Genomic DNA, 12465 nt, shown 5'->3' with positions numbered 1-12465 from the left:
CTAACTTGGATAATTGGTATGACTGGTATGGAATGCCTAGCATTGCCTGTCTGAGGTAGGTTCTTAAACACATGCTCACATGCAAGAGAGGGAGGATGAGGCAACAGAGAAAGAACTCTAGAACTAGAGATGTAATTTGGGGAGGGGGGAGGATATAAAACACTTCCAAGTATATCATCGTATCCCCTAAGATAATTTGCTTGGCCATCTCACATGTTATTTCTCTTTTTGTAGAACTCCTCAGCCTACTGTATTCTTGTTTCTTAATTTATTTCTCTTTTCCTCGAGAAGGATTCCTAATCTTGCTTAAGTTTATTTAGGTATCCTTCTTAAGTGTTCTCATGATAGACACACTATACTTTATTTCTTATTACTTAGACTGTATTGTCACTGCCACCACTTTTCTCTATCTGCCAGTGGACTATAGACATTGTAGGTAGACACACAGAGATATCTATATTTGACTAGCCTCTGTTATCCTGAGTACATAATGTAGTGCTAACATGTAACTAAGAAATACTAGTTGAAAGAATGAACAAATGAGTGAATAGTGTTAAGCACTTAGATGTGCTAAATTTGATTGTTTTTAAATTCTCATTTAATTCTTTTACATTTTTAGTAAGAAAGAATCCTCTTTGAGCTGGGCTTGATAGCCCATAACCTATAAACTCAGTATTCATAAGGGAGAGGAAAGAAGAATGCAAGTTTTAGGCCATCTAATTAAATAAGTTGATTCTCTGAGTGGTATGGTGTTTTAATATAATATGATTCAAGTTACATGTGGAACAGAACAATGTCTATAAATGCAGTTGATTTTAACAAAAGTAGACATACAAATATTTACCAAGAAAGTTTGTATTTTGAAACAGCATTGTAAAATCATACTCTTGTACATGCTTCTGTTAACACAACATCTAGTAGATCAAATATTTTGTATTATTTTATGTATTCTTGTTAATAATATTAATTAGTGTTATATAATTGTTTGGATTTGAAATGGTTCTGGTTTTGTTTACAGAGAATTCCTGTGCATTTATTTCATTATGTGTTCAACAATTTTTAAGTTATTGTATTATATGCATAAAATATTTTCAGTTTTTGTTTCAAAGTTTATTTTTATGTGCAGTGCTTTGGAGGATGGTGAGAAGAAAAATGAAAAACCTAAAAGTTCAGATTCTTCTGGTGCTGAATCTAGTTTAGAAGAAAGTTCCTCAGATTCAGAATCAGAATCAGAATCCGAAAGTGACTCTGACTCCAGAAGAGTCACTAAGGTAAGTGATGGCACATTTGTTAATAATCAAAGGTAAATAATTCTACTTGGGCTGGGGATATAGCCTAGTGGCAAGAGTGCCTGCCTCGGATACACGAGGCCCTAGGTTCGATTCCCCAGCACCACATATACGGAAAACGGCCAGAAGCGGCACTGTGGCTCAAGTGGCGGAGTGCTAGCCTTGAGCGGGAAGAAGCCAGGGACAGTGCTCAGGCCCTGAGTCCAAGGCCCAGGACTGGCCAAAAAAAAAAAAAATCCAAAAATAATTCTACTTTTTCCAAGCAAACAGAAGTATTGTGGAAAACTTAGTGTTTTGTTGAAAACCAGGAAGTTAAAACAGAAGTTATTTAGCATTGTTACTAACAGCTAGAGTAAAAAAAATCATCATTATTTTCCCATTCCTGTGATTTTTTTAACCTCTAAATAAACGTTTCTCTTATAACCCAGCTCAGCAGAAAAGTTTAGGACTGATTTTATCTTGTGGCCCCTAAAAGGTTTGGTTAGGTTGTGACAGGAAGACTTTTGCTAAAAGTAAAGTAAAAGGGAGGCACAAAAATACTGTTGAACAAAGGAAATTAAATGCATAAAAATAACCAATATGCTTTGTAAAATATTATGCATTTAATAATGCTTATGGATAATAGAATCTTTTTAAAGTTTTGGGCTGAGAATATGGCCTAGTGGTAGAGTGCTTGTCTTGTATGCATGAAGCCCTGGGTTACTTTCCTCAGCACCACATACATAGAAAAGGTCAGAGTTGTGCTTTGACTCAAGAGATAGAGTGCTAGCCTTGAGCAAAAAGAAGCCAAGGACAGTGCTCAGGCCCTGAGTTCAAATCAACCCCCCCCCAAAAAAAACCCAAGGTTATATATTATTTAAAGTAGAAATTCAGTAGTCATTTATTTAAAGAATGAGCTTATATCATAGGATAAAAATGCTTTTCTTGTTTTTGCCTTTTTAAATTTATTCATTGTCAAAGTGATGTACAGAGGCTTTACAGTTTCATATGTGAGGCAGTGAGTACCTTTCTTATCAAACTTGTTACCTCCTCCCTTATTTTTCTCCCACTTTCCCTTCCTCCCCTCCCCCAAGTTGTACAGTTGGTTTACAGCATATTGTCTTGTAAGTACTGCTGTTGCATGAGTTGGCCTTTTGCCTTTTGTCTTTCCATGTTGATGATCCCCTCCCTTCCCTAGTTCTGATAAATGTATATACAATACCCCGGGTACCAAAATCAGTCACATCAGGAGTAAAACCATAGGGAAGAAAGAGAAAAGAAAAAAAGGCATAATTTCACATGGTACGTTGAAAATAACAACTACAATGATAAATCACTTATTTCCATAACTTGGAGTTCATTTCACTTAGCATCATCTTATGTGTTCATAGGTACATAGCTATTTTAATACAGCATTTGTAACACTAAATTTTTGTATTATATAAAAATATAGCTGCACAGATCTGGCACAAACCTGCTATCCTAGCTACTGTAGAGATCACAGACTTGTGGTGCAAGGCCAGCCCATGCAAAAAGTTCTTAAGACTCCCATTTCTACTGGGAATAGTGGTACACACCTGTTATCCCACATATGAGGGAAACACAGTGGCTTCGCACATTGGCTCACACCTGACATCCCCTAACACCATGGGGAAGCACAAGTAGGACGATCACCCTAGGACAGCCCAGACTTAAAGCAATTACTTCAAAAATAACCAATGCAGGGCTGGGGATATAGCCTAGTGGCAAGAGTGCCTGCCTCGGATACACGAGGCCCTAGGTTCGATTCCCCAGCACCACATATACAGAAAAACGGCCAGAAGCGGCGCTGTGGCTCAAGTGGCGGAGTGCTAGCCTTGAGCGGGAAGAAGCCAGGGACAGTGCTCAGGCCCTGAGTCCAAGGCCCACGACTGGCCAAAAAAATAAATAAATAAAAAAATAACCAATGCAAAAAGGAGCTGGCAGTATTGAGTTCAATCTGTAGTGCCTCCCCCCATCAAAATACATACATATACAAACATATAGTAAAAGTATATAGTTTTTTTAAAATGAAGCTACCAATGTGAAATTTAGACTTATAATATCTTTTATCTCAAATCATCATCTCCTTGTAGCAAATAGATAACAGTGGCTATACTACAAGTATAGCAATTTTATATATAAGCTTTATTACTCTATGTGTTGAAATTAATAGTCATATATTTAATTTAACTCAGTTTCTATCTAACTCAATAGTTTATTTTTTTTTAAGGGGGCAGAGTTTGAACTCAAGGCCTGGTACTGTCCCTGAGCTTTTCTGCTCAAGTTTAGCACACTGTCACATAAGCCACAGCTCTACTTCTGGCTTTTTAATGATTCATTGGAGATAAGAATCTCAAGGACTTTTCTGCTCAGGCTGGCTTTAAACCGTGATTTTCAAATCTCAGCCTCTGAGTAGCTACAATTACAGATATGAGCCACCAATTGCTGATATCTAACCCATTATTTTTTTATCTGCTTATTATTTCTATGAAATTGGAATTTCTTCAGAATTGCACCTATGTGAATAAGCAGGAAAATAAATCCATTAAAGACAACATCTAGCATTGTTAAAGAATATGCATATTTAAAATATGACCAGAGTTTTTTTCAACCTCATTTCAAATATTCTTTCATATATCAAAACCTATTTTACAGTTAAATTTTTATTTAAACTTGTGTATATATGCTACAGAATTGTAAGATTTCTGTTTTTCCAAAATTCACTTAAACTCAGTATATTTTATGGCTTATTAATTGGCCTCATATTAAAACTTATCTCACAGTGAATTTGGTATATCCTCATTTTCTACTTACTTTAAAAATTTGAAGTTTTTAAAATAAACTAGTTTGGATACTTACAATAACTATAATCCAGAATAATAAGTTTTCAAATAATAGAATAAAAATACCAGTGAATGACAAGTAGTTATTCTTTTTTTTTTCAAATTTTTATTATCAAACTGATGTACAGAGAGGTTACAGTTTCATACGTTAGGCATTGGATACATTTCTTGTACTGACAAGTAGTTATTCTTAAAAGTTTTTTCACAAGTTGAAAAAAGGTAGACTTAGTGCCTATCCTATGTAGTCTTAAATAGTTTTAGGTGTCTATTAAAGTATCACAGAGTTACTTTAAATCAGTAACTGAATTGTTTCTTCTTTTCAAACATTTCACTGATAAAACTAAATCTCTTAATTATTGATAACATTGTAGAACATCAGTATAAAAGTTGAAAACATTTCAATGAGAAAGACCCTTCAGAAACTAGCCATAGATTGTTAATAATTTTGTGTCTACTTGTTTTCGTGAGATAAATTATTTTCTATATAGTAGAATGTCTTTTCCCATCTATAATAAGTAAAAAGATTAGAATACCTTTTCCTATGTATTTAAGCAGAAAGAGTTGGTTGTTCCTCTCTTTTCTGTTTGTTCTTGAGTTGTTTGGTTGTTATGGTTGTTGATGTTGTTTTTCATTTATTTTGCATTAATATAAGAAATTGTCTTCACTTTGAAGCCACCATAATTATTTATTTCTCTTTTTTTCTGAATGGTTCAGGTATACCACAATATTACAAGTATATCAGTTTTCCAATAATAGGCAACTTTACAGTTGTGGAAAAGTCCTCCTTGCACCAAGTGTTATAGCTTCTGCTACAAATTATGAGTAATGAAGGCAGATGGTGGGTGCTTTGCCTTAATTTAGCATGACAGTGTGTTGGTGCTGAAAATTCATATGCCTTAAATCTACAGCTTAACTAAATTATACTTTTTCTCTTTTTCTTTCATCTGGACACTGTATTGGGGAGGAGGGGGCATTGAGCATGAAAATGAGACCTTGGAGGTGCCTTGATTATATATGGCTTTCAAAACAGTTAATTTTATGATGGTTCTGTGAGATAAGTATAGTGTTCTACTTGTTTGGAGATAAGCTTTTTATGCTTCAGTTTCCTCATCTGTAAAGTAGAATGGTAATATACCCACTTTGCTTCTTTCAAGTGTTGGGATGTTTTTAATCAAATGTGAAAGCATTAAAAAAAAAAAAACTAGCCATAAAACAATTTTAATACTTTTTAATTTGAATATTAATTTCATGAATGATCAACAGTATTGTACTGATCACACAGCAATGCAAAAAGGAACCTATTTTTTGCAACTTTAAGTGTCCTGTATTTTTTACTTTTTCCACCATTCAAGTTTTAAGTCAGTCTTCAGTTGTGACCTCTTAGTTGCGGCATGTGAGCTTTTTCATTTTATTAAGATAAGCATCTGTCTTCCACGTCCTTTGTATTTTAATGTCTTTCTTCACTATTTCTTCTTTTGCTATCTGATGTACCCAAGTCTTTTCCAGCTTTTATTTATTATTATTATTATTATTATTTTTTTTTTTTTTTTTGCCAGTCCTGGGGCTTGGACTCAGGGCCTGGAGCACTGTCCCTGGCTTCTTTTTGCTCAAGGCTAGCACTCTGCCACTTGAGCCACAGCGCCCCTTCTGGCCGTTTTCTGTATATGTGGTGCTAGGGAATTGAACCCAGGGCCTCATGTATACAAGGCAAGCACTCTTGCCACTAGGCCATATCCCCAGCCTCTTTTCCAGCTTTTAAAGCGAGGAAGGAATGGGGAATGAAATAGCATTTCCCAACCATAGCTCCTTGCAAATTACTTCTGTTGTAAAATCTCTCAGTCTCTACAATGTCAACTTTTCTTTCCATGTACAATCCGTATTTTTAGGCCTCTCTGGGACTGCTGATTAGACAAACCTAGTACAGCCAAAAGACATACCCTGTCATTTGTTTCCATTATTCTCTTGCAGAAGAAAGAATGGTTGCAAGTCCTCTATATTCTATGTGTGATTCCTCATACCAGTTTCTTCCTGTCCTACTATGACCATTCTAACTCCACCTTTCTTACTTTCATAGCCCCTTTATCTTGGCCATCCTTAGACAAATGCTTTTCCAGCCCTCATCCTTCTATGCAATTGGCTGATTCTTATTACAGAAAACACAAGTTTGGAGAAAGTAGTGTGGACGGGGTATGACTCATGTGAATGGTGCAAGGACAGTAGAAAGGGGGTGGGACCTCACTGGATTGATTGCTCCTAAATTGTTTATTTACCATGCCTCAATATATCCATAGGACACAAAACTACAGTCAACATTTAGGCTTCATGATTGTTCCTTTGTGTTATTTATTGAAACATTCTCATTTGAGGTCAAATATTGTCAGAAATGACTACAAAAATTATATTGTTTGAGTTATAGTTGATAGACAAACATGCATTTTGTGTGTAGGTATTCTTTTTTGAAATATGTATAAGAGGCATTTTGAGCACAGTACTTTTTATGAAATAATTATCTTGCTTCAAATAATACCTATAGCAAGAACAGTTCTTGTTTTATGTGTTTTTACATATTTTACAGTATGAAAGGAAAATCATTTTATAAAAGAGAAAAATTAATCATGTAGACACATTCCCATGTCTGAAAAAGTTATATTTATATGACTTCATCCTGTGTTTTTTTTTTACAGATATAACTAAGTTATATTCTGTTGGTATTTAAAGTATGTGTTGAACAGATGGTAGAATCATTTAAAATAGTGTTTTTGAATTTTTCCAGGTCTTCTCCTCTATTCAACCTATGCTTCAGTGTCTCTTATAAATAACCCATATATTAGAGTTCCTACTGTGGTACAGTATTCTAATTTTATCTACAACAGCTGCTGATGATTGAAATAATTCATGATAAATGTAATCATAATTTTAAAGCAGGATTATAATTTATTGTAAATAACTTGTCTGTTTTCCTTTATTATTAACACTTTAGTTTTACATGAACTGCATATAAAGCATAATGATCTGCCAATGTGAAATAAAGCAGTTAGTGTGTTTGCCCTTAACATCTACTATTAAGAGTATTTCCATATCTGAATCACAATTAAGATTAATATGTGTACTGCCATCTATACTTTCCTGGAAGTTGTGCATGTGTGGTCATTTTCTTGGGTTATATGTCTAACAACTCTACTGTCTTTTCTTTTCTTTCTTTTTTTTTGGCCAGTCCTGGGCCTTGGACTCAGGGCCTGAGCACTGTCCCTGGCTTCCTTTTGCTCAAGGCTAGCACTCTGCCACTTGAGCCACAGCACCACTTCTGGCCGTTTTCTGTATATGTGGTGCTGGGGAATTGAACCCAGGGCCTCATGTATATGAGGCAAGCTCTCTTGCCACTAGGCCATATCCCCAGCCCAACTCTACTGTCTTTTGAGAGGTATAGAGAAACAGATGACATCTCTTAAGTGCTGTCATATGATGATTGGCATCTAAATGTCAGTTTCTTGAGTTTGATTCTATTGGGGAAATAGGAAGTAAATTTTAATTATATTCCTTGAAGCATCATGTATGTTGCAATTATATAATCTCAATGATTAATGAAAAATACTGGTTTTTACCCAAAGAACTTAAAGCTTTGTCTCATCAATTTGTCGTTCCTTGTTTATTTCATATTTTCAAAATAAAAATATCATTTGATTTCAATCTAGACCTTTAAAATAAAGGGAATGGTTTTAAGCAAGCCTTGTTATTAATGTAGGTACAATTCAAATAGGGAAATATTTGTTTTAGCCATTTAAACAGGTTTCAGTTAAAGAAGTCTTAGTTAGCTGGCTTTGTACTTTGGCTTTAAGGTGCAAGTTTAAGTGTGAGTTTCAGACTTTTAAATCAAATTTGACAGATTATTTGAAGAGAAGAGAGTCATTAAACTGTCCTTGGTGGGTAATCCTAATTGAAAATATTTAAAGCAGATATCTCACCCCCTGAGGCTAGAAATTAGCTTTGAATTGTTTAGACTTCAAAGTATAGTATGGGTTTGATAAACTTTATGTTCTATTTATCCTATCTTATGGTTTTAAATGTCAAACTTCTTTATAATAGAAGCTTTATGAGTCTTATTGCATCTTTTTCTACTTAAATGAATATGAAAATTAACATACATAATAAATAAAAAATACATATTGTTATATTTTTGTATTAATTGGAACTTAATCAAAATTTCGATGATCTTTTATTTATTATTTGAAATAAAATACATAAAAATCAATTTCTTAACCCTGTGACTTTGTATTTTATTTTATTTTGGAGATGTTGATGTGTTAAAGTGTATAATTGAACACCATAGAAACAAAATGGAGTTTTGAGGATGATGAATTGATAAATAGGCATTTTTTTGTAGTGAGACTTTAAGATCAGTTACTGTTGTCCTTATAAAAGTCTAATACATTCACTCAGCTGTTAAAAACCTGATCCTCTATTTTTTAAAAATATACAAAAACAAATTGTCTATCTTTCTGCCTGATCTCTTCTCAAGTACTAACACAATGGAAACAGTGGGTGATCTGTCAATGTGTTTGGTTTGTCAATGATGGTTTTGTATAAATATTGGGAGGGTTAGAAATAAAATTCACACAGTAAAATATGATTTCATCTGCCTTTTCTCTGCAGCTCCATGGCTCATGCTGCGGTGTGAAATTCTCATTTTACACACTTTGCAGGCGGAGCACATGAATTATGCATTGAGCAAGAAAAATCTCCTGCCTCAAGTCTTATATGCATTTACCCAGGTTCTGTCTCTATTACCAAGATGAATCGCAAATGGAGAAATGTTTGATAGAATCGAGCTCTTAACTTCTTTGTTTAGAATTCAGATTTTTATTTTTATAGTAGCTCTTTTAAGTGTGAAAATATTTTGAACTTACTATGGATTTTTTAAGTGAAAGTGAAATATAAGGGAAGAATACCAAGCACATTATGAAACATTTTATAGCCTTGATTCAGAATGCAAGGCTTTTTCAATTCCGTAGAAATGACCATAATCTATTGCTAATGTTGTATTTCAGTCACTGGTTATTTGCTGTTCTCAGAAAGTCAATGAAATTCTGTCTTTTTTGAAAGCCTTTTGTCTTTCTTTTCTAGCCTTCTAATAAGAGATTATGCCAATTTCACATGCAGCTCTCTTCTGTGTTGTATGTGACCTGATGGGTATTTAATAGATAGTGTTATACATTGTTGGCTGTGAAGTAGAAAATAAGGTATAGACTTGCCTTCAGCATTAACTTTATCTTGATTTCATAGGTTTCTAATTTTTCAGGTGGGGAAGTTACAGTTCCATAAAAACAGTCATGCACCATTGTAGCTTATAGGAAGCTACACCCATTGTGCTCAACATAGCATTTTGATAAGTCACATCTTTTTGTTATATGTTCTTTTTTCACAGGAGTGATATTCTAGTTGAAAGGGCATTTTCATTCTGAAACGGTTCCACTAACTTGTCACTCTTAAATTTCACCCTCAAAGCTAACATTTCTTCTATTTTTTTTCCCTTTACCTTAGTCACTACTATTCATTTGAAGAGTAAAGGACAAATACTGTTTTTGTTTTTAAATAAATAATGTAAATTAAAACTCATCTAAGGTCCTTAGATTTCAGATATAGTTATTCTGAGGGTGCTAGATGCTGGTGGCTCACACCTTTAATCCTAACAACTCAGGTGCCTAGAGCTGAGGATCATGATTTTAAGCCAGCCTGGAGAAGGAAAATCCATGAGAATCTTATCTCTCCATTAAACTACTCAGAAAAAGTGGCACCGTGGCTCAAGTGGTAGAGCTTAGCATTGAGCAAAGGAAGCTCAGGGACAGTACCCAGGCCCTGAGATCAAGCCTCAGGACCAGCAAAAAAAAAATTTTTTTTTTTAATCCTGAGGGAGAAAATGAATGCTAATCTGTATAAATATTTTAATGCATATTATTACATGAGCCATGAAGATAATTTTCTGAGTAATGGCATAAGGAAGAAAACAAGCAGAATTTGAATCATGTAAAAGTATTTTAAGGGCTGGGGATATGGCCTAGTGGCAAGAGTGCCTGCCTCGGATACACGAGGCCCTAGGTTCGATTCCCCAGCAGCACATATACAGAAAACCGCCAGAAGCGGTGCTGTGGCTCAAGCGGCAGAGTGCTAGCCTTGAGCGAGAAGAAGCCAGGGACAGTGCTCAGGCCCTGAGTCCAAGGCCCAGGACTGGCAAAAAAAAGTATTTTAAGAAGTAGAGCTCAAGTGGTAAAGCTCTATCTTTGAGCAAAACAGCTCAAGGACAGTGCCTAGGCTCTTGAGTTTAAGCCCCAGACCCAGCAAAAAAGTATGTTAAACCATAAAATTTTATGTACTACTCTTGCTTCTGTATGAGCACTGGAGTAGCAATTCTGATACTGGACAGACTGAGTGATAGTAATATATCCTTTGCATCAGAAGTTGTTGGGTTTTTTTTTTGCTAGTCCTGGGGTTTGAACTCAGGGCCTGAGCACTGTCCCTGGCTTCTTCCCGCTCAAGGCTAGCACTCTGCCACTTGAGCCACAGCGCCACTTCTGGCCATTTTCTATATATATGGTGCTGGGGAATCGAACCCAGAGCTTCATGCATATGGGGCAAGCACTCTTGCCACTAGGCCATATCCCCAGCCCCCATCAGAAGTATTTTTCAGTGACTTAAAAAATATTTGTGTAATTCACAGTAACAATAGGCTTTAAATGAGCAGTAACTATGTCTGCATAGCTTATTTACTTCCATTGTTCAGCACCCTATTCTTGATCTTTACTTGTTTACAACTCTACTTAGCAATACAGTTAATTCATACTTTCCTTTTAAATCTGAAAATCTTTTCTGAATGTATAACCAAATTATGAACACTTGAGGCTTAGGGGCACCATATTCTAGCTCATGGTAATATGAATTTCGTATATGTAGTAGATAGGATAAGCAAATTTTTCATGGAAGAAGCCCTAATTTAAGAGTAGGTATGGTTGAAATTTATTTTCTCTACAAAATAGTCAAAAAAAGTAAATGATTCTTTTAATACCCTAACAGCAAGAATCTGGGAATGTCATTTGTAGATTTTACTTATAGGATATTTATCATTTATTTAGTTATTAATGATGATGGTGCTTGAACCAAACCTAGGACCTTGTGTACATTCCAAAAGCACTCTATGCTGAACTACATTTCCAGCTCATAGATTTCAGTGAATATCTTTGGGAAAGAAGTCTGACACAATCCAGTATTGAAATACAAAGTACTTATTACAGTGCCTGTCACAGTTATCTCAGAAGAAATTAGCCTATTACAAGTCTGTTGACAATTTTAGAGTTAAGCATATGCTGCTTATTTTCTTAAGTTGTTTAAAAAATATTTTCAAGAATGTGCGTTTTCTATTGAAGTATCATATTATCGTTTTACGTTCACAAAAACTGTCAGGTTGTAATTACTACTTGCATTTAAATTTTCACCTTAAAGACCTTTACAAATTTTAAACAAAAAATGTTTTGAAATAATTGTTTGTATAATGAGTATGAAATACTGTATGTTGAGACAAATTTTGATTTAGAAACACATTTCATTTAACCATATAAAATCATAATTTGTTTCTAAGACTAAGCAGAGAAAGCTGGGTGCTGGTGACTCATGCCTGTAATCCTACTCAGGGGACTGATCCCTGAGGATCACAATTCAAACCTAGCCTGGACAGGAAAGTCTGTAAGACTCTTATATCCAATTAACCACCAAAGAAGCCAAAAGTGGAACTATGGCTTAAGTTGGTAGAGCACTAGCCTTGAACAAAAAAGAAGCAGGGGTGGGGACACAGGCCCAAGGACAGGACTCTGATATGAAGCCCAAGACCAGCATGAAAAAAAAAAAGGTGGGGGGGGGGAAATGTTCATTTTACAATGCTTAGGATAGTTTATACATTTTTGAGCAAAATATCAAGTAAATGAGTTTTTTCTTATTTTGTAGGAAAAAGGGAAAAAAGGCCAACAAGATAGAAGTCCTCTAACCAAAGATATCTCACTTCTAGATCTAGATGATTGTAAGTATTATAATTTAAATTTTTTCTTTTGCATATATTAGCTTTTAAAAATGTTTTTCTAGTTACTTTCACTTACATATAGAAAAATGTATCAACATCTGTTGTTAAAGGCTTACCAATCAATAAGGCAAGATGATTTTTGGATATCAGAGCTATTAGTATCTGTTGTCCATTCAGCATATCAGCTTTGTGCCATATGGACAAATATAAATGACCATAAAAAGTATAGCAAATTAATCTGGAAGTCTTTTACCTTGGTACTTTGTACTTA

General features: G+C 34.7%; 1 protein-coding gene across 1 annotated transcript in view; it reads left to right on the top strand.

Moving 5' to 3' along the window:
- Ap3b1 (adaptor related protein complex 3 subunit beta 1) overlaps window positions 1-12465 on the top strand; it is a 205786-nt gene that overhangs the window by 129028 nt on the left and 64293 nt on the right. Inside the window, exons 20-21 of the mRNA XM_048331505.1 lie at window positions 1127-1271; window positions 12122-12194. Coding sequence (XP_048187462.1) covers window positions 1127-1271; window positions 12122-12194 — 218 coding nt within the window. The remainder of the gene's footprint in view (window positions 1-1126; window positions 1272-12121; window positions 12195-12465) is intronic.

Source organism: Perognathus longimembris, chromosome 22, assembly GCF_023159225.1.
Source record: "Perognathus longimembris pacificus isolate PPM17 chromosome 22, ASM2315922v1, whole genome shotgun sequence".
NCBI classification, from domain to species: Eukaryota; Metazoa; Chordata; class Mammalia; order Rodentia; family Heteromyidae; genus Perognathus; species Perognathus longimembris.
This window is presented reverse-complemented; position numbering and strand designations above follow the sequence as displayed.